The 25,365-nt window shown below is 43.9% G+C and overlaps 1 protein-coding gene across 1 annotated transcript in view; it reads left to right on the forward strand.

Annotated features, from left to right (window-relative positions):
• The window catches only part of CNTNAP4 (contactin associated protein family member 4), a 333,732-nt gene that overhangs the window by 221,525 nt on the left and 86,842 nt on the right, over positions 1-25,365 (forward strand). Inside the window, exons 11-14 of the mRNA XM_084829657.1 lie at positions 5,162-5,333; positions 9,976-10,082; positions 14,433-14,552; positions 21,474-21,671. Coding sequence (XP_084685783.1) covers positions 5,162-5,333; positions 9,976-10,082; positions 14,433-14,552; positions 21,474-21,671 — 597 coding nt within the window. The remainder of the gene's footprint in view (positions 1-5,161; positions 5,334-9,975; positions 10,083-14,432; positions 14,553-21,473; positions 21,672-25,365) is intronic.

The raw sequence follows: 25,365 nt of genomic DNA on the forward strand, positions 1-25,365 counted from the left end.
TTTGCAATCTAGCCGTGATAGGCTACGTTAATCGTCACGTAGCCTATCACGGGGACGTTGTTTTTTTAAAAAAACTTTTTATTTCGCGGCTGGGTGAGGCAAGGCGCCTCCTCCCCGGCCTGAATTTCGGCCGGGCGAGGCGGGAAGCCTCCCCCCCAGCCTGAACTTCGGGGGGAGAGCAGCGAAGCGCCTCCCCCCCACTGCGAAAAGCTGTGAGACCATGTAAGTGGCTTTCGTGCACTCCTAGGAACGAAACCCCCTGCCCTCCTACACCACGAAAGGCACGCGAAATGGAGCAATTAAATAATTACGTAGCCCATCACAGCTTAACTAAGGGAACGCAAATGGCAGCAGCTACAGCAGCCGCCATTTGAGTTCCCTCTTTTCTTTCTTTGCTGTTTTAGCCTACGTAAATTAGGGATGTCAGAGAATTTCGCCACGAATCTTTTGCCCCCAAATTGGTGGCAAAACAGTCTGCCACCCCCCCACCCCCCCGGGACGGGATTTACCTTGTGGAAATGTCCCTGGCGGTGGCGGCGGCTCTGGCGGTGGGGCAGCGGTGGGGCGGCGGCAGCTCTGGTGGCCGGTCTTCTGACCGGCTGCCGCAGCCGCCATTTCCAGTAAAAAAAAAAAAAAGTGATAGGCTTAGGAGTGCACGAAAGCCACTTACCTGTGGCTTTCTCTGCCCCTGTCGAAGACCTGACGAACCGCCGCCGGGACCCGCCACTGGGAGGGACATTCGGGAAAGGTAAGTCCCACCCGGGGGGGGGGGTGAGGGGGTGGGGGGGGAAATTCTCTGAAATTCTCCCCCATCCCTAGATAGGCTATTTAAACATTTATGTAGCCTAACATGGCTAGATTCTTAAAAAATACCGTGATAGGCTACATAATGTTTATGTAGCCTATCACGGCTGAGTAAAAAACAAAACAAACAAACCTCGCGTACGCAAATGGCGGCACCCATGGACGCCGCCATTTGCGTTCCTTATTTTGGCATGTCTAGTCTACGTAAACATTTATGTAGACTACGGCGAAAATAAGGGGAACGCAAATAGCGTAGCATCTACGCAAATGGTGACGCCCATGGGCGCCGCCATTTGCATACTCACGGTGTTTTGGGGTTTTTTTACTCAGCCGTGATAGGCTACGTAAACTTTTACGTAGCCTATCACAGCTGACTGCAGGGACACAAACGGCGGCTTATGCTGCCACCGCCATTTGCATTCCCGGCCAGCCAGGATTCACGGCGGGAGGGACAGGGTGCCTCCCCCAGCCAGAATTTCTGGGGGGAGGGACGGGGCGCGAATCAAATTTCGGTTCAGGTAAGTGACTTTCGTACATCCCTAACGTAAATATTTACGTAGGCTATTATGGGGGGGGGGGGAAAGGAATGCAAATGGCGGCCACTATGCCATTTGGGTTCCCTTTTTATTTTTTTTGCTGTAATAGCCTACGTTAATATTTACGTAGGCTAAAACGGCAGAAAAAAGGGAATGCAAATGGCGGCCGCCGTAGCCGCCGCCATTTGTGTTCCCTTAGTTAAGCCGTGATAGGCTACGTAAATACTTACGTAACCTATCACAGCTTCTGCAGGGACGCAAATACATAAGTATTTACATAGCCTATCATGGCTACATGGAAGAAGTGAATGGCGGCCGCAGGTGTAACTGCGTAACCGCCATTCGCAAGTAGGGATGGGGGAGAATTTCTCCCCGAAACTTCGGGGGGCCGAGTGCCAACGCATTCGGCCCCCCGAAATCGGCAGTGAAATTCTCCGCCCCCCGCCCCCCCCCGGGATGGGACTTACCTTTCACGAATGTCCCTCCCGGCGGCGGGTCCCGGTGGTGGTTCGAAAATAAGGGCAACGGAAATAGCCCTTTGTATGTTCCATCCCAGGGTATGTTCCATCCCAGGGGGATTCCGCAGGGGGTCAGGGGGGAGGCCATTCTGCCACCGATTCTTTAGAATCCAGCCTCACTGGAGTCCATGGCAGAATTCTCTGACATCCCTATCTGTAGGGCAACGGGCAACAGTGGCTGTACATGGGGTAGCACTGCTGAACTGTAGTGTAGTGTTGTGCCAGAGCAATGGGCTTAGGGGTCTTCAATCCTACAAATTATGTTTAATTCAAAGCAATGAGGGCTGCTTTGCATGCACATGTCACATTTGTACAGCATGTGTACATGTTGACCACACAAACACCATCTAATTCAGTGAATGAAAACTAGGGCTGGCAATTGTTAATTTCAGGACTACTGGCTTAAAAACTGAACAAGGGTAGAGTTTATTCCTAATTAATTTCCACACAGCATTCCTTCCAACTCAATGCCCCAATGATGTGTGCTATCATATAATACTACATTCCTGGCATGTGCTATCTGTAAAAAGCAAAGAGGGTCGAGAGAGTTCAGTATGGAGTTACTCAGTTCATGTTTGTTTGTTTGTTTTTCCATTCAGTGCAAGTGGTCATGTACAATTTATAATTCTCTCTGGTTTTGTACAATTTATGTGTAATCTATTTTTATTTCCCTTCACCTCCTTGCGTAGGCTTCAGCTCGAAAGGGGTTTCATTAGTTCAGTTATAAATGGGTTTCATTATGAACGTGTGCTTAAGCTATTGCCTGCTAATATTATGAGACAACAAGTCCTTTGACTAATATGACCCAGGAGACAATGCTATTTGATTAAAATCAAAGTAGTGTCTTAGTGCATCAATCCTAGAGCAGCATTGCCCTATGAGAAAAAATACCAAGGCGTGGGGGGGAGAGAAAGCAGTAGGCATCATTTGTTATGTTCCATAACCTATTAGCATTTATAGTTCAAACTGATGACTACTCCAAGGACTTTTGCCACTTGAAGTGGTATTAGAGAGAAAATGAAAACTTGCCAATTTGCATATGCTGCTCAATACGATCTAATTGCTAATGTCTTTTGCTTTGTGCTAGCATTGTGTGGGCATCGTATTAACCTGTTTTATTTCCATTATGTATCTTGTTGATGTTTTGATAGTGTTCAAATATTACTTCCTCTGCCTATTTAAACATAATAAAGAAATACTGTATTATTATAATAATGACAATTATATTCAAAATTCAATTGTATTATAGATTCTATTTTGTAAAAGACAGACTGCTGGGCTATTGTAATCTCTCCCTGACACTGTTAGGAGCCAAGGCCTAGCAAAACCCCAGGTACACCTGGGTTCTGAATTACCATATGTCCAGTGGCCATGCAACATCTGCCACCACTGCAGCACATGGCGAGAGCATCTCCCTGACAGTGGAGGCTGGTGGCTCCAATTTTGATGGGGCGTGAAATCCATTCTGGGTTTCAGTAAGAACCAGCCAGAACTCTAAACGAGCTATACAAGATGCTAGACTCTATCCCCAAATTAGGTTCAGCACCTTGGATAACTGTGTTAGAGTTCTGTCTGGTTCTGACTAAAACCCGGAATGGATGCACCGCCCTACCAAAATTGGAGCTGCTCAAAATTGAGTAACACTCAAGCTGTTTTAATGCTGCCAGCCTCCTTTTATACCACCCTAAGGGCTGTTATTCTGCAACTTTATGAGCCATGACACTTTTTTTTTTTCAACTAAAATGTGTCAGTTGTAATTAAGTATAAATCTCAGTGCTTAAGGGTGACATCCAACATTGCCCTCCTCTCCTCCCTGCTGGGCCCCCTGCAGCCCCCCACACCTGCCCCAAAGGGCCCCCAACCTTCCAGAGCAGATTTTGAGGCTGCACAGGGGCAGGGCTGCCCTTGGTGGAATCTGTTTCATCAGCCAGAGTGTGGTCTACATGGGACTACCCTTGAAGAATGTCCGGAAGCTATAGTTGGTGCAAAATGTGGCAGCTAGGCTGCTGCCCAGTGCACAGAATTGGGCCCATATTACACCAGTATTGGGCCCATATTACACCAGTATTGGGCCCATATTACACCTGTATTGGGCCCATATTACACCTGTCTTGAAATTATTATTATGAAAGACCTGCACTGGTTGCAAATTGCTTTCCAAGTGCAATTCAAAGTGTTTCTTTTAATCTGTGTGGGACGGTCCTAGCTTGAGGGACCATCCCTCTCATTACGAACCTGCCTGGCATTAAGGTCTGCAGGAAAGGCCCTTTTGAGGGCACCATTACCCACAGAGGCCCATTTGTCAGACAGGCGCTCATGAAAGGACTTTCTCTTGAGTAGCTCCTAAACTGCTCCCTCAAGAACTACAATCGGCCCCCGTTCTCTTGACCTTTAGAGAAGATGTGCAGACACATCTTTTTAATCTAGCTATTTAAAATATTTAGGGCACAATCCTATGGGGATAGGCGGCTGCCTCCGAACTCAGAGGCAACCGCCTATCCAATGCAGGGCAGGAGAAGCATGGAGGGGATTGTTCCCTCTGCACTTCTGTCCTGTATTTGTGGCTAGACAGCCGATTTTGGCTGTCTAGCCACAGGAAGGCGGAGCAGGGGAGGAGGCTGCCGGACGACACATAGGATGTGTAGTACAGGCATTTCCACCTTCCCTGCCCTGGTACGCCCCCTGGAAAGCCCTGTTTTGGCCACTCCATGCTCCTCTTCTGAGTGTGGAGCACGGGGCTGTTCCACACTGTCTGCGAGGCAGTGCAGAACGGGGGGAAGGTTGGTTCTCCGGTAACCGACCTTGGAGTGCGGGCTCCAATGTCAGTTCCCGGAAAACCACATATCCTGTGGCCATCTAGCCACTGACTAGTGGCCATAGGATTGCTCCCTCCATTGTTTTAATGTTCTAATGTCATCTTGTTTTTCATGTTCTTCTTCTTATTGTGTTGTTTTAAATTTCAGTGAATGACCCTGATGACATTTTAGCAAATAAGGTGGTCTGTAAATGTTAATAATAAATAAAAATAAATAATACAGTGTCTGATTTGTACAAAGCTGAGCAATGAGAGAATCGTCTTTGAATGTTCCTCAATACATTAAAAGAATACTGATCATTCTGTTCTGGAATTTCCAAGGAAATATAAATTAAATGCTGTAGTGTGCAATCCTAAACTAAATCCACATTTCCCTGGGAATAAGTCCAATTACACTCAGTGGGGTTTAACTTCTGCATGTATAGGATTTCATTGTTAATTTAATCTTTTTTCCTAGTTCATTGGGTTTTTATGTATTGTTTTTCTAGGATGTCCTTCCAATGCCAACAGCTCAGAATGTAAAAATCCATTTGGTGGCTTCCTTGGGTGTATGAAATTAATTTCCATTGATAACAAGGCAGTGGATTTAATTTCAGTTCAGCAAAACTACATGGGAAATTTCAGTGGCCTTCAGATAGATTTGTGTGGCATTATAGACAGGTAAGAGGGGCTTTGGCTTTCCCCCCATATAATGGATTGTTTCTGAATGCTGCTGACACTACAATGTTTGGGTCTTTTCAAATTGCTCTCCCTTCTGGATCTTATTTCTTACATGAGTTGGCCATGTGTAATGTTAGGCTGACAGCTGCTTCTCCCTTCGAATGCACCCTAAGGAAGGGGTGATTTGTTTTGCAGCAGAGGTGCTGCAGGAGGTGAAGGCATGCTTTCCTGTTCCCTGAGATATGCTTTTGCCCTGAAACGCATCCCTCCCCAACCTGCTCCCCAGTCCCCATGCAAAAAAAGTTTCTGCTTTCCTTTTTGTTGCTTTCCTGTTTTCTCAACCCAATGCTTCAATTAGTAAGCCATCCCCCAAATTGTTTTTAAGGACAAATCATGTGTTAAATGTTTTGTGAAGTCATTGTTCCCTGCAGGACATGGGAGGAAGGGTGTGGAGGAGACAAAACACATGGACATGGGTTAATAAACTAGCCACAGCTTTAGTGGTTACAACACAAAATAGGAAATTTGGTGGGATATAAGGCATGGATCCACCCATTGGCCAGCTTGCCTTCTGGCTGAAATCCTCAGCTTGGCCCACATGATGGGGGTGTGGTGGGGATCTCAAGTGTCAAGGCTCATGGCAGCACAAGCCACTCATATGGGCGCCACCTATGACTCTATGTGGCAGCTAACCAGCCCCCCACCCATCCCATGCTGGGGAGGCTGTTGAAGCCACGCCTCTCAAAATCCCTTAAGGAGATTTCCACCTTGGGGAGCCCACCAATCCCACCAATCCTGTTCCCCCTGCAAATTGGGTCCCCAAAGCTGTGACAGATGAAACAAATAAACTATTGCCCTCATCCATAGCTCCATCAATATATATATATATACAAGGCTTAATCTTGCTATGGGGAAGGCAAAAACCCTGCATAGCTGAGCCACCTGCATGTGCAGATAAAATTCCTTCCCAACTCTGTTAACTGGCAGTTAATGTCCTTAGCAAGATGCCCTGCACAACCCCTTATGTTTTTGGTGTGGGTGGGTGGGAACATCCATCACAGCATACATCCAGACCAGACCAGACCAGATGGAGAAAGTCTTCCCTTTGGTCTACTCTGGAGGCCCTGCCCACCAGCTGGCCAATTCCTGTCACATTCTAGCCCGTGTCGTGGTGCTGCCTGGTCTAGATCCTCCCTCCCCCTTTTCCCCCACCCAGCGTTCCCACAGTCTGTGGCTCTCTGGTACGTTGGGAGCCAAATATGTGGTCTCTGAGGTGAGGAGAGCAGAGGCATTAGTTATAATTAGATCAAGCACTTTATGTAGGGTGTAGATGGCCTAGGTATATTTATTGACTTTGGTTTCCAGGTTGCACAAGTTGTCCAGGGGTGGAGTGGGAGCAGCCAGATGAAAAGATTCAAGTGAACATTAGGAATTCCTTCCAGGTTTGCATTGTCCCACAGAATTGTCAGGCCTAATAAGCAGTTTGTACATTGGTAGATAACTGTTGCATTTAAATTCTACATTGTTCGTTTACTTGCAGGGGTAAGCAACCTGATGCCCTCCAGATGTTTTGGACTACAACTCCCACAATCCCCTCACCATAAACTATGCTGTGTGGGGCTTATGGGAGTTGTAGTCCAAAATATCTGGCTCACACTAAGTTGCCTACCCCTGCATTCTGGAAGAAACACGTTAATGGAAGAAGTATGTTTGTATTATGAATCAAGGTGGTCTCCAACAGATTAGCTTCAGATTAGCTACAGTCTATGGTTTTTACTTTTATGTCTTTGTGGATATGATGCATTTAAGTGAGACAAATACCAGATCTGTTTTCCTTCCCTTCCTAAGGCATAAACAAAATATTATCATGGAGTTAGAAATAACTATATGTTGCCAGTTTGGACGAGCGGAGTGCACAAGCTGCATGCTATCACTTCCACTTTTAATCAACAGCCCATTGTTTCTGGGTTATTGTATGATATCCGAACCCACAAACTCTGGGTTGTTTATGGGTTAACCCAACAACTGCCGATTGTTTGTTGCTGGGCTAACTCTGGTGTTTAACCAGTAAACATTCCAAACACTGTTGATTAAAAGCAGAAGTGACGAGTACTCAGCTCACACACTCCAGTCATCCCCACAGTTCCTTGGTTAAACAACCCAAGAATTGTCCAGCATTATGTCCAAACCTGGTCATTATGTTAACATCAGTCAAAACTGCTTGTTAACTTTAAGACATTTGTGAGCCCATATAGATAGGTTAAGATGACTACTTTCTGCATTTTTGCAGCATGGCTTGAACCATACTCATGAATTATTTATCATGGGCATAAATTATGCTTATGGAAACAAGTACATATCCTCCTTATATTTTCTATTAAAAACACACACATACAAGTAAAATGGAAATATGCCCTTTTCTGAAATATGGAGGGGAAAACCCCCTCTATATTGGTGGTGGTGGAAATAAACTTGCATGGTTTTTGCTGTACAGGTTCCCTCCTCTCACTGAAATCTGATTAAAGGGTTTCTTTCTCTCCTCTTTCCTTCCTTCTTAGGTAGCACCTGTACATTTCTCTTTATATGACAGCCATAGGCTCTAATGCTTGCACACCTTTAACTCAGAGAGATAAAATTTCCTCTGAAGAGACAGGTTCATGTACCTGTCCCTTCACGGATAGTCGGATACTGATTAAAACAGTCATATAATCTGCTAGTTTATATGCACACACACACACAAACACACGTCATATATCAAAAATATATGACATAAATGTTAATTTATTCCACTTTATATCAACATATTATAAGGGTTTGAGAAAATAATATGGAAACAAAATAATATTTTAGATTATAAAGAACAAGTTGTTTTAGTTTATATTCTGTACTTCCACCAATATGTACTTGCATGGGAAAATTCCAACCAGAGTTCATATATCATGTATTTGAATATGTATGGGGTAAAGGCTGATTCTTTGTTGTATACTAGATTGAGGCTGCAATCATACACCCCTTACCTGGGAGTAAGGCCCACTGAACTCTGTAGCACTTACTTTTGAGTAGACATGCATACCATTCTGCTGTAACAGCTTGAGGTTTGTTAAGAAATATCAACACTTTTTAGCTGTTATTTCATGTTATAAAGGTTTTTTTGAATATTTAAATCTTGACTATGATATATTTGATGGTTTTATGTGATTAATATTATGATTAGTTAGTAACAGTTTTCATGACTAAAACACGTACAGCAGTATCCAACCCTAGTGGGACCCACTGCTAGCATAGCGGGAAGCTAGCGGATCCTGAAGCAAACAGAAACGAGCTGAAATGCTTTTTTCCGGAATGGAACAAGTCTGCAAAGCGTGAAGAAGGGAGCTCCTGTCCTGTCCTGTCCTGTCCTGTCCTGTCCTGTTCTGGAAATGAGCATTTCCTATCATTTCTAGGGTTGCTTTAGGGAGTACTATAAGAACATAAGAAGAGCCATGCTGGATCAGGCCAAAGTCCATCTTGACTAGTCCAGCATTCTTTTCACTCAGCCAACCAGCTGCCCACAGCAAACCCACAAGCAAGAGCACCCTCCTGCCCATGTTCCCCAGCAACTGGTGTATACAGGCATACTGCCTCTGATACTGGAGGCAGTATATAGCCATCAGGACTAGTAGCCGTTGATAACCTTCTCTCCATGAATTTGTCCTTTTAAAGCCATCCAAATTGGTGGCCATCGCTCAATCTTGTGGAGGTGAAGTTCACAGATTATGTATGCACTATATGTTAACTATACGCTGTATGAACTATCTCCCTATTGTGCTAGCCCTGAGTTCTGCTGGTGTAACATAAACAGTGGGAGCACAGCGGCAGCATTGGATACTGCCTATGGGTTTTAATGTTGTTTTAGATGTGGATGCAATTACACTAATTTATACATTGTCTTTTTTCTTTTCTTTTTAAGATGCATATTATCTATTTCAAGTGGGGCTTTGCCACTCCATTCCAATTCCCCAATTCCTTCTCTCCCTTCAATAGTCAGTCAGCATCCCATGTCCACTAAACATGCTCAATCCTTATAAGGCTGAGGGAGGTTTCCCCTCCATTTGGGGTTTTGGGGAGGGATAGGGTGGACAAACGTGTGACGTACCAGCTAGGATTTTTCCATTAGTTTCTCTGGGCTGCTGTCTGCTCCATCCCTGAGGATATTTTAATATAGCTTCTCAGAGGGAACCAGAAATCTAAACAAAGACATGGTTCTTCCTATTCTTTCTGTATATCTAGATGGTACCTCCTCCTCCCTTGCCAGCCATATCATTCTATTTCCACTTACACCCATTTCTCCATGTTTTCCCACTCAGTCAGATAACATTCCATGACACTGAATTATTATGGGGCTGCTGGAAGGGGGATTGTCCCCCCTAGGGACTTTTTCCTAGATATTTCTTTGTGAATCTGCAAACCTAAGATTACCCTGAGTCTCCGTATACCTCTCTCTTGTGTGTGGGTGGTGCACTTTTTGCTCCAGCTCCATGAGCAGGAGAAGACTCAAATTGGTATTAGAGGGGATTATATATGCCTACTCACTAAGCCCCCCATGTATTTACATTAAGAAAGCTTTAAAAAAACATTTACGTGTTTCCTTTTGTCCTTATAGATGTCTGCCCAATTATTGTGAACATGGTGGTGAATGCTCACAGTCCTGGAATAATTTCTATTGCAGTTGTGCAAACACAGGTTACATGGGGGCTACATGCCATTACTGTAAGTCTTAGGTACTTTATTATAATTTTTACAATTATATGTTAGAGGAGGAATACTTAATTGTAATTTTTTGTTGTTGCTTACTTTTGGCATGTACATGGTGTTTCAATTGAGAGAAAATATGAAGGCTGTTGCTCCAGTCTTGTGTGCACTCCTACGCTCAAGCAATGTTCTCATTCATTTTGAAGCTATATACTACATTTGATTGTAAATATCTTTTTTTGTGTGTAACATTTTATGTGGATTTTATTCAGGAATTGTACTATATCTTTGCAATGTCAATTGGGAAAAGCAATAAAGATTGATGATGAGATGCTGGATGTGCATGACCTGCCTGCATTCAGACATGTCAAGAAGCAAGCTTCTAGGCCCTGTTACATTCCAGATGACATCGTCAGGGGTTCAGTGGCACCTAGAAGCCTTGTCGATTTGGAATAGGATCAATTTTATCTTGGACTAATTTATGGCACCCCAAATCAGGGGTGCAGAACCACTTTCAGCCCAGTTCTATTTCAGAGAAGCTTTCAGGGGCCACATTCCAGTGATGGGGCCCAAAATACCACCATATTTTAGTTTAAAACTTTTACTGCCATTAACTAAGCCTTAGGAGAGGCATTGCAACCTTTTAGAATGGGGGGGGGGACTGCACAAAAGTCAGGAAACCACCAAAAGATCGGTGGTTGGGAGAAAGGGGTGTGGCTATCTGAGGAACCCTAGAGAGCTGGATTGAGACCCCTTCAGCACTGCATTTGGCCCCCAGGCCTGAGGTTCTGCACCCCTGCCCCAAATTAAACCAATTTAATCAGCCCTGTAACACACTGGAAGATGCAGTTCTACCCATCACTAAACAAAAGAAAGCAGTACTTCATGCAATGCCTAATAAGCAAATAAAATTTATTGCCATGAGAAGTTAGCGCTTATTGGCATTAAAAAAAACCCAACTTTATAAAATGGATAAATTCAAGTTGTACAGTGTTATGCAATTAGCCATAATAGCTAAAAATGGCACCTCAGTGTTCAGAAACTCTATACCTTTGATTAGGGATGCTTGAGGAATTTGATCTTTGTGCATTCCAGTAGGAGCTGACCTGACACGTGACACCTCACAGAGTAATATGTGGATTGTAACCTAGTTATCCACTGGCATCTTCAGTTCTCAGATTTAAAAACATATCAAAATACATTTAAAATGTATATTCCGGGAGAAAGTACATTTAGAAATACATATTTGGAGAGAAAATTAATATATTTAAAATATGTATTTAAATTTGTCTTTAAATGTGATTTTCTGTGCAAATTTTAAAAAATCCATATGTTCGTGCAGAAATGGGATAGAACACATGTATAAGTGACACATACTGGTAGGGATGTTAGAGAATTCCGCCATGGACTAAGGAATCCTGCCCCCTGGAATCCGTGGCAGAATGGCCACCCCCCTGCCACCCCATGGAATCCCCCCGGGACAGAGCTTACCTGGTGGCGGATGCGGTGGTGGCAGCTCCGGCTGGTCTCCCAGCCGCTGCCAGGTAGCTGCAGCCGCAAATGGCCACCATCGTAGCGGCCGCCATTTGCGTGGCTTCCTTTTGCCATGATAGGCTACGTAAATAATTACATAGCCTATCACAGCAAAGAGCAGGGGCGCAAATGGCGGCCGCTACGCCATTTGCGCTCCTGCTTTTTGCCATGATAGGCTACGTAAGTATTTACGTAGCCTATCACGGCAAATGGAAGTCACGCAAATGGCGTAGCGGCTGCCATTTGCATGGCTGCCTTTTGCCATGATAGGCTATGTTAATAATTATGTAACCTATCACAGCTTGACAGCCACGCAAATGGCGGCTGGCATAGTGGCCGCCATTTGGGGGCCAGAATTCTGGCTGCGGCCGGCCCTGGCTGGCGGCTCTACAGAATCGCTGCAGAGCAGAGCTGGCTGAAGAGGATTCCAGTGGGAGGGATGGAGCGCCTCCCCCCACCGCCGATGCCCCGGAACGGATTGGTTAGTGAGATTCTTATATCCCTACATACTAGAAACAGACTGTCTATCTCTATCTTTAATTACAGGGATGCCTGTCTCTGTCATGCCCTAGTTGGGAGCTTTCTGGGGACATCTGGCTGTCTTCCTAAATAGACAAATGCTTGACAGTCCTTTGATCTGTTGAAGCAAGCCAGTTCTTACATTCTCATGTTCCATCACAGAATAGTGAGATCAAGAATTCAGTGAATGCCCATCTACTCTGCCGAGTCTTAAAACCTGTATTCTAAATGGTGTCATCAGTCTCTGCCTTAGCTTTCATGTCATTAAACTATCATCATCATTATTTTTATCAAGTGGTTCACTGTCACAGAGTCACTTTTCTGATGATGGTTTTGCACTCCTACCCTTGTTAAACTTCCTGAATGAAGCAGCGACAGTACCATTTCATCTAATGCAGTTACCAATCAAGTCTCTATCATAAGTGCTAATTCCATAAAAACCTAGCAGGATGGTGGTGGTGGTGGTGGTGGTGATAATGAGACATTGTATTTCTGTAGATCAACATTTTGAATAAAAACTTCCTTCTATGTTCAGAATTCCTACTGTATTTTTCTCATGTGTACATGGAGAAAATGTGTAGTTGGGTGGAGGTGGGGTTTGTCCTTGGTTATTGTTTTGCACCCACCACCACCTCCCCACCTCCTTGTAGAAACAAGTTTCATTTATTTAGAAGGAACGTTTCCTGACAAAACGCATTCATGGTGGCTTTTTTAAATGGTCAAGGTGCAAACATTTTTAACCCTAAGTATCATTTTAAAAATAACAATTTTGTTCAACATGATTATAGGATGGTAATGAATCATTTGGGAAGGTTGAACTAATGTACTTTAGATGCTGAGTTATTGCCTAGGTGCATTTTAATGAATGGCTTTGGGCTGTTCAATTGACAGGCTGGATGCAGAAGTCCATTTCTGCAAGTGTACATCAAATAGCTTTTCATATTTTTACAGTTTGACTGCCACAGTGCAGTCTGTATGAGGGAATGAAAGGCCAGAATCACTAGTGCATCTATCTTTGAAATTAAAGCTTTGTTAGTTAGTTTGTCCAGCTGCCCAGAAACCAGGTAGGGGGAATCCTAATCAACCAGGGACATCAGCAGGAAATGCCAAGCTACCTATACTTCATTTTAACTAAGGAAGCATTAACATAGCTTCCCTATTGGTGGTCAAACAAATGCTTACCTCACTGGATCACTGGATCCAGTGCAGGGATTTCATCACTGCAGGGACAGCCCAATACATTGTTTCTGCCTCCTCAGGCAAATGGTGCCTTTCCCCCATTCCATGTACAGAAGCTGACCAGACTGGAAGTTGAATTGTACTCCAGTGCTAAGACCAGCACCTTCTACATCTGAGTCTGACAGCAGCCATCTAGCTCAGGAGTTGCAGGCTGGCTGCATGGCACACACAGCTCTGTCCCCAACAACTTGCGATGGCTCCTGGCCCCTCAGCATCTGCCACCGGAGGCAGCTGCTTTTACTCTGCCCGATCCCTGCAGAACGACAGCTCTTCTCGCTGAAATTGTGTTAGAGCTGCCCCACTACTTGTGCTTACTGTCTGTTGAAGCCCCTGCATAGCACAACCGTTCAGGGACGTTTCTGACAAAAGAAGAGGCTGGGGACTCTTGCACTATATTTTAATGAACAGTGGAGTGGCCCTGCCTCTTAAAAGAGACACATGTTCACACTGGCCTGTGCTTCTGAAACTTTTGAGCCTGGGTACCTCTTCAAAACATATTCCAGTTTTCCAAGACCCTGCCCAGCCCCTGCCAACCATCTCTTTGTGTGCAGTGATATGAATTTTGCTGCTGCATAAAAGAACCTGTGGGTCAAAGCAAATGGATGTTAACAGTAATGCACAGCTTCACCCACTTGCCCAGCATCCAGTGCAAGGGTACAGGCATACACAAAATTGGATGTTGTCTGAGTTGCTCAATCTTTATATCAAAGCCAACTAAAATGATGAATGCCCAGAATTTCAGTTCTTTGTGAATCTGAGATAAAGCAAGTTTCCTTGTTGTTTGCATGACTGGAGTATTTGGACATTTGTCCCCTACCTCCTGCTATTTTCAGTGTAAACTCTGTTGTTTAGGAAGTAAAGAGAAATGCCCAGTCAGTCATTGTCTTTTGAAAGGAGTAAATACTGTCTACTTATGCCTAGAGTGGTACAGTTTTTATTATGTGATTCCCCTCTTATATCCCTGAGCTTTGAACTCATACATTGTATGTCTCCACCCCCACTCCCACAATTGTTTATGTCCCAAGTAAAATGCAAAACGATGCCATTATGTTTGTGATAGAAGATATTCTCTTACAGCTATTTATGAGCAATCGTGTGAAGCCTATAAGCATAGAGGGAACACTTCAGGCTTTTACTATATCGATTCAGATGGGAGTGGCCCCATGGGGCCATTTCTTGTATACTGCAATATGACAGGTAAGGTGATAAACTCCCTTAACTCATGGTTGTGTCTGCATGCATTCTCATTATATTGAAACACAATCTATCAAGTTGGAAGTGTACCTCTTCTGGAGCTTGTGAGTTTAAAGTACAAACAGAATGAAGGTGACTTCTCAGCTCAGAATATTAGAAATGGATTAGACAGGGAAATTACAATAACAATAGACTCAGATTGTGAAGCTGCCATTGTTTCTCTGTTACCCTGTTTTCGTTTTCTGAACAATTTGGCTTTTGAGTAGTTAGCACTTAACTCCACGAGTATGCAAGGAATTGAAAATAAAGTTGCATTTTAATGAGATAATTTCTTGAATTTATGAAATTGTTTTATTCATTCTGCACATTCATCTGTGATAGATAGCACTGATGGTGCTATTTCTTTCATTGTGTTGCCTTGATTATGTTATTTAGGAATAATTTATTATTTATTATATTGATTTGCATCTATAACCACTGGGTGGATCTTTGGGGGGCTACAATTATACAACATGATCTAAGCTAAAACCACCGAATCTAAGCACTTTTAAGTCTTCTTGATTTCAGTGGGGCATCAAGTGTGCGCTATGTGTTTATATTTCTCCTATTGAAGTCAATGGGACTTCAAAGTGCTTACCTTAGCCTCTTATGCGTACAATCCAGCCACTTAACAATGGTTGCATTCCTTTTTATTGCAATAGATTGTCAATAGATTCTATGCCATGCTGGCTGCACAGAATAGATTCTATGCCATCCCAAGATTATTCTACATGAATAATTTCAAAATTTAAGATACACTGTCCCCCGTTCCCCCAATATTGCTCTTTGTGGAGTATTAGTGCTGCATCTGAACTGATTAATTTGTAAGAAAAATAATTAAAGCACCCTACATTTATGCAATATTCATATTTGGTGGCAACATGAAAAGAAACTTTATATTAGATCAAAAGTGCCCTTCAACATGCAGAAGTTGTCTTCCACTCATAGAAGGGCTATTGTGAGTATTGTAAGACAAGTGAAACTAAATTATCCAACAATAATCTTCTGCTTGCACAAGAGCTAAGAAATCTACCAATTGTAACACTGTGTGAACTCTTCTATAAACGCTTGCATGAAGATTTACGGAACAACTCTAGCTCTTGGCACAAGTGCATGAGCTTTTCAGAAGTTATGCCTTTTAATGGGAGAAGGCTGGATGGGGATATAGTGAGAGGGATGGAGGGACAAAGCTATAGGAGGCATGCACATTTCTTACAGCGTGCCATCACTTGCATGGCAATAATAGAGTGAATAAAACTCTGTTACTTGCTAAAGCTGGCTAAAACTGCATCAGTGTCACAAAATGAACATGTGTTTCTCTTCTCCCCGCCTCCACCACCTGGAAGTATGGATTCAGGCTGGTGCCAGGTTTGGTTGGACCCCCAACTGCCCCCCCTCCCCAGTTGGCCTTCCCAGAAGCTGTGAAGGATCCACCTTATTAGGCCTCTTGACAGTGGGACATCTCCCCAGGCAGCAGCAACAAAGCCATTTTTCAGTGGTGCAAAATCCAGGGGAAATCCCCTCCATGGGCAGCAGTAGCAAACCTTCCTTTCACTTCAGGCAGGTGGGCACAGAGGCAAAAAGCACTGACTCAAACAGAAAGTGGTGGGCTCTCTGGAGGGCTCAGGCCATTAGCAATTGCCCAACAGTGCTGTCCTCTGATGTCTGTTATGACCCTAATGGAAGGTTATAATTGATTCCAAACAATTTACACCCTGAATTTATGAACATTGGGCATAATATTAATCCATTTTACAGTAACTGGCAGCCAACTTAGAACAATTGGCTGGCTAGTTTAGTCACTATGTAAAATTTTCCTCAGGACCTGCTTTCAAGCTCACTGCCTGTGTTGCCCAACTCCTTTAGCTCACAGTCTCTTGGCAACTTTCTTGAGCTTTCCTATCTCCTTACCCCTGCTCTGAAGTTATGTGATGTTTCTTGAGAACGCTCCTCTCATTAGCCTGTTCTTGCCTCAGTTCTTTGTCTCCTCTGCCATTTTCCTCAGTTCTTCTTCTCCTTTATTTTCCTGATTTTCTTGATTCTCAGCCTGTTATCTACTCATTTACCTTGTCTCTGGACTCCCTAGCCCATCCTTTCCCTATCTTCTGGGTCTTCTTCTTCCCATTCCTCAGCCTGCCCACAAGACTACTTCTGACCACAGAGGCCATGTGTGAAGTGTTAATCCCAGCCACACTGCCAACTTCCCTCACTTTCTACTCTCTGATAGAAGTTGGACTGCAAATATTCTGATATGTGTCTTGATAATTCCATATCATTGTTACTATATAGGGCCAAATGCACCTGGATTTTTTTGTGATGAGAATACACCATGGCAATTCAACCAATCAGTGTCAGGAATTCCACCACACATTATGAGAAAAACTCATTATTTTCAGTGCAACCTATTCCCATGCAAACTTCCTTAGAACTGGAGCCCTCCTCACATTTTAGGCCAGCCTAACACACACTTACCTGTATGCAAGTTCCAGTTAAGTCAATAGGATATAATATATGGGAATGTGTCAAGAGTTAGAGTCTTAATTAGTATAACATTTGCATGAGAGTACTAGACTATGATAGATATTTCCTAACTCTTTGGGATTTGCTTGTGGGTGAAAGGAGGGGCGGGGGGAAATAAAGAGACAAGACTCAAATATTTGGTATCAAATCTGGGCCACATTTATTGACAATCTGCAAAGGGGAGATACCGGGACAGGCCACTAAACTATGCCAGCAACTAGCTAGGCAATATAATAGTGAAGCATTCTCGGCCTGATGAGTGGCGTCAAAGAGATTGCCACCCCCAGGACAACCCCCTTTTGGGGGAGGGAGGCCTTCCCCTGTCACCCCCTCCCAGGCCACAAAATACCAGGTGAGTGAGGTGAGTTGGCCTCACAGGTAACCCTTATCCCCCCGCTGGGGCCGTAAGCCCTGAGCAGGAGGCCTCAGGCATCACCTGTCACCAAAACAGTGCCTCTGAATGCTCACCATCCTTGTTCTCAGCAGCAGTGCCCATCCCTAGTAGCCAACCTGAAACAAAATGTGACCAAATTAATCTAACCATCAGAATGTAAATCCAAATTTGCCTAATGGATGCCCCTGCCCAAACTTAAGATGTGAAGTAGGCAAAAAGACACACAGCCTCAGCCAAACAGACTATGAGCCAAAAGTTCTTACTCGACCCCCAAAAGGGTGACCAGCAGAATCCACACTGCATATAGGGAGGTAGGGAGGGAGCCACTCTTCAAAGAGTCAGGAAGGAGGGGCCCAGAGAGTTAAAACATTTCTCAGGCCCCTCCCCCAGCCAGTGGCCCCACATGGCAACTGCCAATGGCAATTGCCCGAGTCTCTTCTCCCCCCACCCCAACAGCTCCTCTTTGGCCAGACAAGCTGGATTCAAGGTAGGGCATTTGTGTCATTACCAAGGCTACACAGTTCCACTTGCCAAGGCAAGTGCTCCGTCATGCTGTGGCAACATTAACAAGAAAAGCCCCAGCCTTTCCATCCAGCTTAGAACCGAGGAGGAGGCAGAATCATCTCTGCAACTGTGCTGCACTCAAATGCAGCACAAAACTCAAGTGAAACACAACTACTGGGAAAATCACTGACCTACTCTCCAGTTCCAAGTTGGAGAGGAAGATTGGGGTTGCCACTGTGACTCTAGACTGTTACGGTTCTCCAAGTACCTCAGCAGCCCAGCACCAAAATAAGCCTCAGACTTCTCCTCCAGCTCTGAAGAGGAAAACTGCAGCTTGCATGTTGGCCCTGGGCTGCCAAAGCAGTTGTAACTCCTTGGGAGCCCATCACCAAAACAATACCCTGGTCACCTCTCCGGCTTGACCTATGGACTGGAGAGGGAGAAAGAAATTGCCTGGACTGCTGGGAAACCTAGTGCAACAGAGGGGTGATACCTGCCCCGCTCCAGCTGAGAGGATTCCTAAGGATTGTCCCTGAACTCACAGCATGAGACCAGGAACAAGGGAAGGGAGAGTGCTCTGATGACCACAACAAAAGGCCATGCAAAAATTGTGGACCCTTGACTATTCCTTTCTTTAGTACCACATCTAGGTACCCCATGCTAAAGTACTGAAATATAAGGGGGATGTTTACAACCTGTACTCCAACAGGGAAAATAGGCATGCACTTTTCAGAGTGCAAGTGTATAGCCAAGAAATCCAGTGCCTTGCTTATACTGAAAGCCATAGCTTCAAGGATCACCCTAATGAATTGTCACAACTGTTGTCATGCAAGTGAGACAGAAACACAACAATTCATTCTTTTTTCATCAGATCAAAGCAGGGAAAGGGGTGCAATTTAAGCACTCCAGTGATTTTTAAATTCTGTCAAAAGAAGAGCAGCCCTCTGAGGTAAAGTGCGGTTTGATTTATCCTTGTGTATCCAGGAACAGCTGCTAGTGTTCTCCTCAGTCACTCCTTATTCAACACATTAAGCAAATCTCATTGATCAGTTCCTCATCAAGAGATGCAATCTGACAGGAGGAATCTTCTGTATTTGTTTTCTTCCCTGTTTCCTCACAACTGGTATTCCCTTTTCCCACCAGAGGCAATGACGGCAGATGCCCACATTCCTTACACTGCTGCTTTGTCATTGAAATTCATGTGGCTTTCTTCTCAGGCAGCTGGAAAGGGAGGTACTGCTATCCTCTCTCAATCACAGAGGTCATTTTCAATATCACAAGCCTGAGGTCCAAAGCTTCACAGATGACAACCCTTTTTACAGAAACATTGTTCTTTCGTCCTTGTAGGGCTGGGATACTGCTTTAGAAGTTGCCCTTTTCTTCTTCATTCTTTAAATGTGTGTAACCTTTGTGTAAAAAAGGAGTTTTACATTTTATCATGCACTCAGCAACCATTTCCCCAGCTAATGTCAGCTGAACATGCTTTTACAGAGTAATCCCATATGTGTCTACTCAGAAGTAAGTCCCAGTGAGTTCAGTGGGGCTTAATCCCAGGTAAGTGGGTATAGGCTGCAGGTTTAAAGTATTCATTCCAACCCCCTGAACTAATAGATAAAACATTAGTGTCGTGTTGGTTATCACAGATATGAATCTGTTCATTCCATATTCCTGCTACAGCTGATTTACAGGTTTTAAAGAATATTCCTTTTGCTGCCAGTCATTCCCGGTCTTCCATAAATAAAGGAAGCTGAATGCAAGGTGTCCTGATCTGCAGAATACCTAAAACGCTTAACTGTAAAATATTGATTTAAGTTTCTCAGGAGGCACTAAGCCTATAAATAAATGCAGTGAATGGATTGGCTGAGATTATAACATCAAGTCCTTACATAAGGTAGGAGCTGAGCAAGGACAAAGGATGATAAACTAATAAAAAATAAAATCTGACAAAACATACCCTAAAATATGCTGAGCAGCTGGTTCTAAATTTGACTTTGCTCTCTAGCAAGCAGCCTTCCTTGTTACTGCTTTCTGGAATGTAGCACTGTCATCTGTATTCACTGTTCAACTGTGGAGGGCCAGTCTTTCCCAATGCCCAGAAGGGTAGGCGTTTTGCTGACAGAACTGGGAATGGAATGAACATTCCTGGACTATCTAAGACAAATGATCAGTCCCCATGCTAACATAAATTGAGGCAGGAGTTTGTGGTCTAATCTACAATCCCCTACCCGCTTTCCAGGTAAATGAGTAGGGTTGTGCAGTAAATGGCTTGAACCACCAGACAAATTGGAAGTTCGCAAAACTACTTTATGATTTGACCTGGAACTCTGCTATTCCACACACACACATACACAAAAGGAAAGTCATTTACTGGCTAGATGCTAGGGATGGCGCAGGTGTCTGATTCCGTCTGGGAATCTGGCAGACCCCCCCCTGCCCGCACCCCCAAGCCCTGCTTGCTGAGCCCCTGCCCCTGCTCAACCCCAAATATGCGCATTTATGTGATCGCCATTTTATTTTTTTCAAAAAATGGCGACCACGGAGCTCGATGAGGCCGCCGGGATGAGTGTGGGCTGCTCGCTGAGCATGGGAGGGCCTTGACCACAATCTGGGGACTTGGGGGCAGGGGCTGGGCAGGCACCCAGAGAACCTGGACGGGGGTGGGTTCGCACATCCCTACTAGATGCACACAGACATTTGGTTCAGGGCCAGCTTCAGAGGTAGGCATCAAGGAGCATCTGCCAAGGCCCACACTCCTACAGGGGGACAACTGCTGTCCCAGATCTTCCTGGTCCCACTTTTACTACTCCTTTTGGTCACTGTTTCTTCGCCTGGCCTCCTAAGCATGCAAGCAAATAACAAGAGTGAGGAGATGGGGCTGCACTCTTCTAGTCTAGACAAATGTGTAGATTTGGCCCAGAGAGACAGGGCAAGTGTGACCAGGCAGCATTGGCTTCGAGGGGGGATGACTCATTGAGGCCCCTGTGCCCAAGGACTCCCCCAAACCCCAAGCTGGCACTGATTTGGATGCAATGAAACTGTTCTTGGTTTGAAAACAAGGAAAAGAGGAAGGTGTGTTTCTCAATTTCTCCTCTGAATTTGACATTTTTTTCCCAAAATGGAACGAATGCACCAGGATCTAAAATAGAAAACATGCATGGGGGGGGGGGAGTCATGTGGCAGCAGCAGCTATGTTACCAGCCTGGTAACAATGTGCCCCAGACCCAGTTCAGGAGCACTGGAGGGGAGAAAATGGCAGCTACTACTACACACAGACACACACACACACACACACACACACACACAATGGTGGAGAACATTCAGAGAAAATTCTGAAAGGTTGCCATCGTTTTGTAGAGATGGGGGTCAGGCATTTTTTTCAGAAAGAATGTCTTCTAATAAATTTGGGATCAGCTCTACTATATATCTGCTTTTCATTGTGCCTGCCTATTTCCTGTCTGTTTTCCAAGATACGACTTGGACAATTATACAGCACAACAACACTGAGTTAACCAGAGTCAAAAGTGCTAATCGAGAGAACCCATACACTGTGGTTTTCAAATATGCTGCCAACCTAGAACAGCTTCAGGCTACAATTAACCATGCAGAACACTGTGAACAGGAGCTTGCTTACCACTGCAAAAAGTCACGGCTTTCAAATAAGCGAGGTAAGTAATGCAGACAAATCTTATTATGCTACATAATGTGTTATCCTCACCAAACCACTTTAGATATTTAATTCCACCAAGGTTATGGCATCTTGCCATTATAGTTTGTTCTTGTTCTTGTTCTTGTTCTGTTTTGTTTTTAACTTTTTAAAGATTTAGAAAATAAATCCCTAACCTGTAAGTTGCTGAATAGCTTCTGAACCAGGAAGGCACCAAGGTCAATTTATAATGAGCTTCATTCAAAGCATTAACTACTTTCAAACTCAATTTTTCGCTTAATCTTACCATTTAGCAGAAATTATATCAATCCTCCTTCCTGGCCTAGGTATAAAAGACTTTGAACATTTGCCAAAAGTAAAGCAAGTATTGAATCCTGATTAAAGCAGCCCACGGCACTGATTTAAAACACAGACACAACTTTCTGTTTTTTGTGATTAAAAATGCTTCAGTGTAGATTTCACACAATCTTGTTTACCAGATGTTGAGAAAATTGAGAGTGGGGGCCAGAGGGGACAAGCACTCCAAAATCTTTTTAGGAAAAAAAATTATGAAGATTGCCCTAATTTTAAAAGCATACACATACAAATGGCATGCAGTTCTTAAGAAAAAACATTAATAAAGCTAGCAAATATGTATATACATAGACCATTGTGGAAATATAATAGGATGTCATGAAGACCAAGTGTCCACCTGAAATAACAGAAAAATGATTTGATGTATTTATGGAGAATTGGTCCAGCAGTGGCTTTTAAATGCTTGTCTGTAAAAAAGCAGTTTTCTAGTTTGACCGAGTTTTGACTGGTTTTGGATTCCAGGATGAACTGATGTTGCTTTGCAACATTTGTGCTTTCTTTTTCATATGTGCATACACACATGTACACATGCAAGTACATACACACACACACATAGAACTGTTATTGTGTGTGCAAAATCTTTACATTTAAAAATATGCAGATTATTACAGATTTCTCCCGTGCTCTCTCCTCTAATGGAAATTAATTCTGCAAAGCTCATCTTCCCAACACTCCGAATAATAATATTATTAAGCATGCAATCCTATGATTGTTGAAACACAAAAAAGTCTTACAACTCCCAGCACTCCGCAGCCAGCCATTTTTTCTGTCTAAACATGCATAACATTGTGCCCTGAATTGCCTGTATAATCTTACTTCTCCTTCTCCCGTGATGTGTACTTTCCATTGGGTAAGTGACTTCTTGCAATTCACTGTAAATATGATTCTTCGGTGTAATTAGGTGTATTTAGTTCAGGTTAATTGAGCTTTCTTTTTAATTGTTAACTTCTCCAGTGTTTTACTTCTGTTATACATTTTGCAATGTTATATAGGTTTTATTAATGGCCTTTGGCTTGAAAATAAATGACTCAGTATATATGAGAAATACAGCATTTGATTATAGCCATGCATAAAATAAAAATAAATTTGTAGCTTGAAACATTATTCTACTTAAACAGAAGTAGGGATGTATTGCACTCAGTTCCTATATGAAAAGCATGTAAATGAACTTTCAGAAGACATCAAAAGCTAGTATTTATTTCTACATACTGAGGTGGGTGTTTTTTAAGAAGCTGAATCAAATTCATCATTTTCCTTTCATCTGATTATTAGCATTCACAGCCAAAGGAGAACCCTGACTAATCACTGCTTAGTTATAATCCTTTAATAGCATTACAAAACTCAGATCAAAATATAAACAATGGCTTCAGGTTTCCTTTTCTAGATAACTCGGAGGATTCAACTAAAAAAAAATCCAAATAGCATTTATGCACAACTATCATAGAAGGTTTCAAACCTTTTCTCCATATTCTTGAATCAGGCAAAATATACACTTGGGCATGATCCTAAATTACATGTATTCTAGCCAGGGCCAGCCCTACCGTGAAGCAGCCTGATGCAGATGCATGCATCAGGCGGCGAAATATGGGAAGAGCAGCAAATTGCACTTATTGATCCTGGTGGCTGCCTGCATGGCCAGCCAGGTGGTCAGCCGTGCAGGCAGCTGGCAGGACCAAGAAACGGCTGCTTGGTCACGTCCCACCTGCTTGCCTCCCGCCCACCCGACTAGCTTGGGCAGCCAGCTGACCAGCCAGCCAGCCAGCCAAGCCAGCTGGCTGTGCACGCCCAGTCATTTACTTTATGGTGGCATGCAAGTGCGTGCCTTGCCACTACTCCTGCCCGGCAGGTGCTTCCACCTTGTGCAGCAACTGCAGGGCATCTGTGAGGAGTCAGCCAAAATATTGTGAAAGGTCCCGGAACTCTCACAATACTTCAGCTGACCTCTCGCAGGTGCCCTGCTATTGCTGCACAAGGTGGAAGCAGCTGATGGGCGGGAGTGGCAGTGAGGTGTGGGAAGGTGGGGCAGCAATGGTGGCACAGCCGCCACTGCCAGAAGAAAAAGAAATGGGGCAGTGGCAGCAGGTGCGCGCTTCAGGTGGCAACCTGCCTTGGGCCAGCCCTGATTCTAGCTGCCATTATTAACTCATTTACTGAAATCCAGATCAACTGGAATCAAGGGCGGGGGCGGGGGGAGAGGATGAACTAGGAATATTCATTAGGCATGAGTGAAAAATTCATTTGGTTCACATTTTAATGTGAACTTACCAAATTTACATAGACCAGAATGTAGTGATGCAGAGATAGTCACACTTTCCCGAATTATGTGATTTTGCAAACTGAAAAATATTCACAAAACAAGTGTATAGTAGAGGAAAATGCACAAAAATGAGTACAGTAAGGGAAAGGGTGCACAGAAATGGGTATATTAGGGGAAAGTGCATGGAAAACCACGTTACATTCGGGGAAATCTCTTGAAAAATAATGCATAGATTTAGAGAAGTGTACCAAAATGCATATATTTAGAAAAATGTGCACAGGAATATGTGTGAATTTTCATGCAAACTTTAAGGAAACAAATTTGCAAACTGATCCACTAAACTTAATGTAAGAAAGATGAGAAACTGAGGGGAATTGAACTTATAGAATCATAGAATAGTAGGGTTGGAAGGGGCCTACAAGGCCATTGAGTCCAACCCCCTGCTCATTGCAGGAATCCAAGTCAGAGCATCCCTGACAAATGGCTGTCCAGCCTCGTCTTGAAGGCCTCCAGTGTGGGAGAGCCCACCACCTCCCCAGGTAATTGGTTCCATTGTTGTATTGCTCTTACAGTCAGGAAGTTTTTCCTGATGTTCAGCTGGAATCTGGCTTCCTGTAACTTGAGCCCGTTATTCCGTGTCCTGCACTCTGGGATGATTAAGAAGAGATCCTGGCCTTCTTCTCTGTGACAACCTTTCAAGTACTTGAAGAGTGCTATCATATCTCCCCTCAGTCTTCTCTTCTCAAGGCTAAACATGCCCAGTTCTTTCAGTCTCTCTTCATAGGGCTTTGTTTCCAGTCCCCTGATCATCTTTGTTGCCCTCCTCTGAACCCTCTCCAGTTTGTCTGCATCCTTCTTCAAGTGTGGTGCCCAGAACTGGACACAGTACTCCAGATGAGGCCTAACCAGTGCTGAGTAGAGGGGAACTAGTACTTCCCGGGATTTGGAAGTGATGCTTCTATGAATGCAGCCCAAAATAGCATTTGCCTTTTTTGCAGCCACATCACATTGTTGGCTCATATTCAGCTTGTGATCGACGACAATTCCAAGATCCTTCTCACTTGTAGTGTGGTTGAGCCACGTA

This window comes from Heloderma suspectum, chromosome 2, assembly GCF_057233095.1.
Source record: "Heloderma suspectum isolate Gila_16-S chromosome 2, 16-S_ref, whole genome shotgun sequence".
Taxonomy (NCBI): domain Eukaryota; kingdom Metazoa; phylum Chordata; class Lepidosauria; order Squamata; family Helodermatidae; genus Heloderma; species Heloderma suspectum.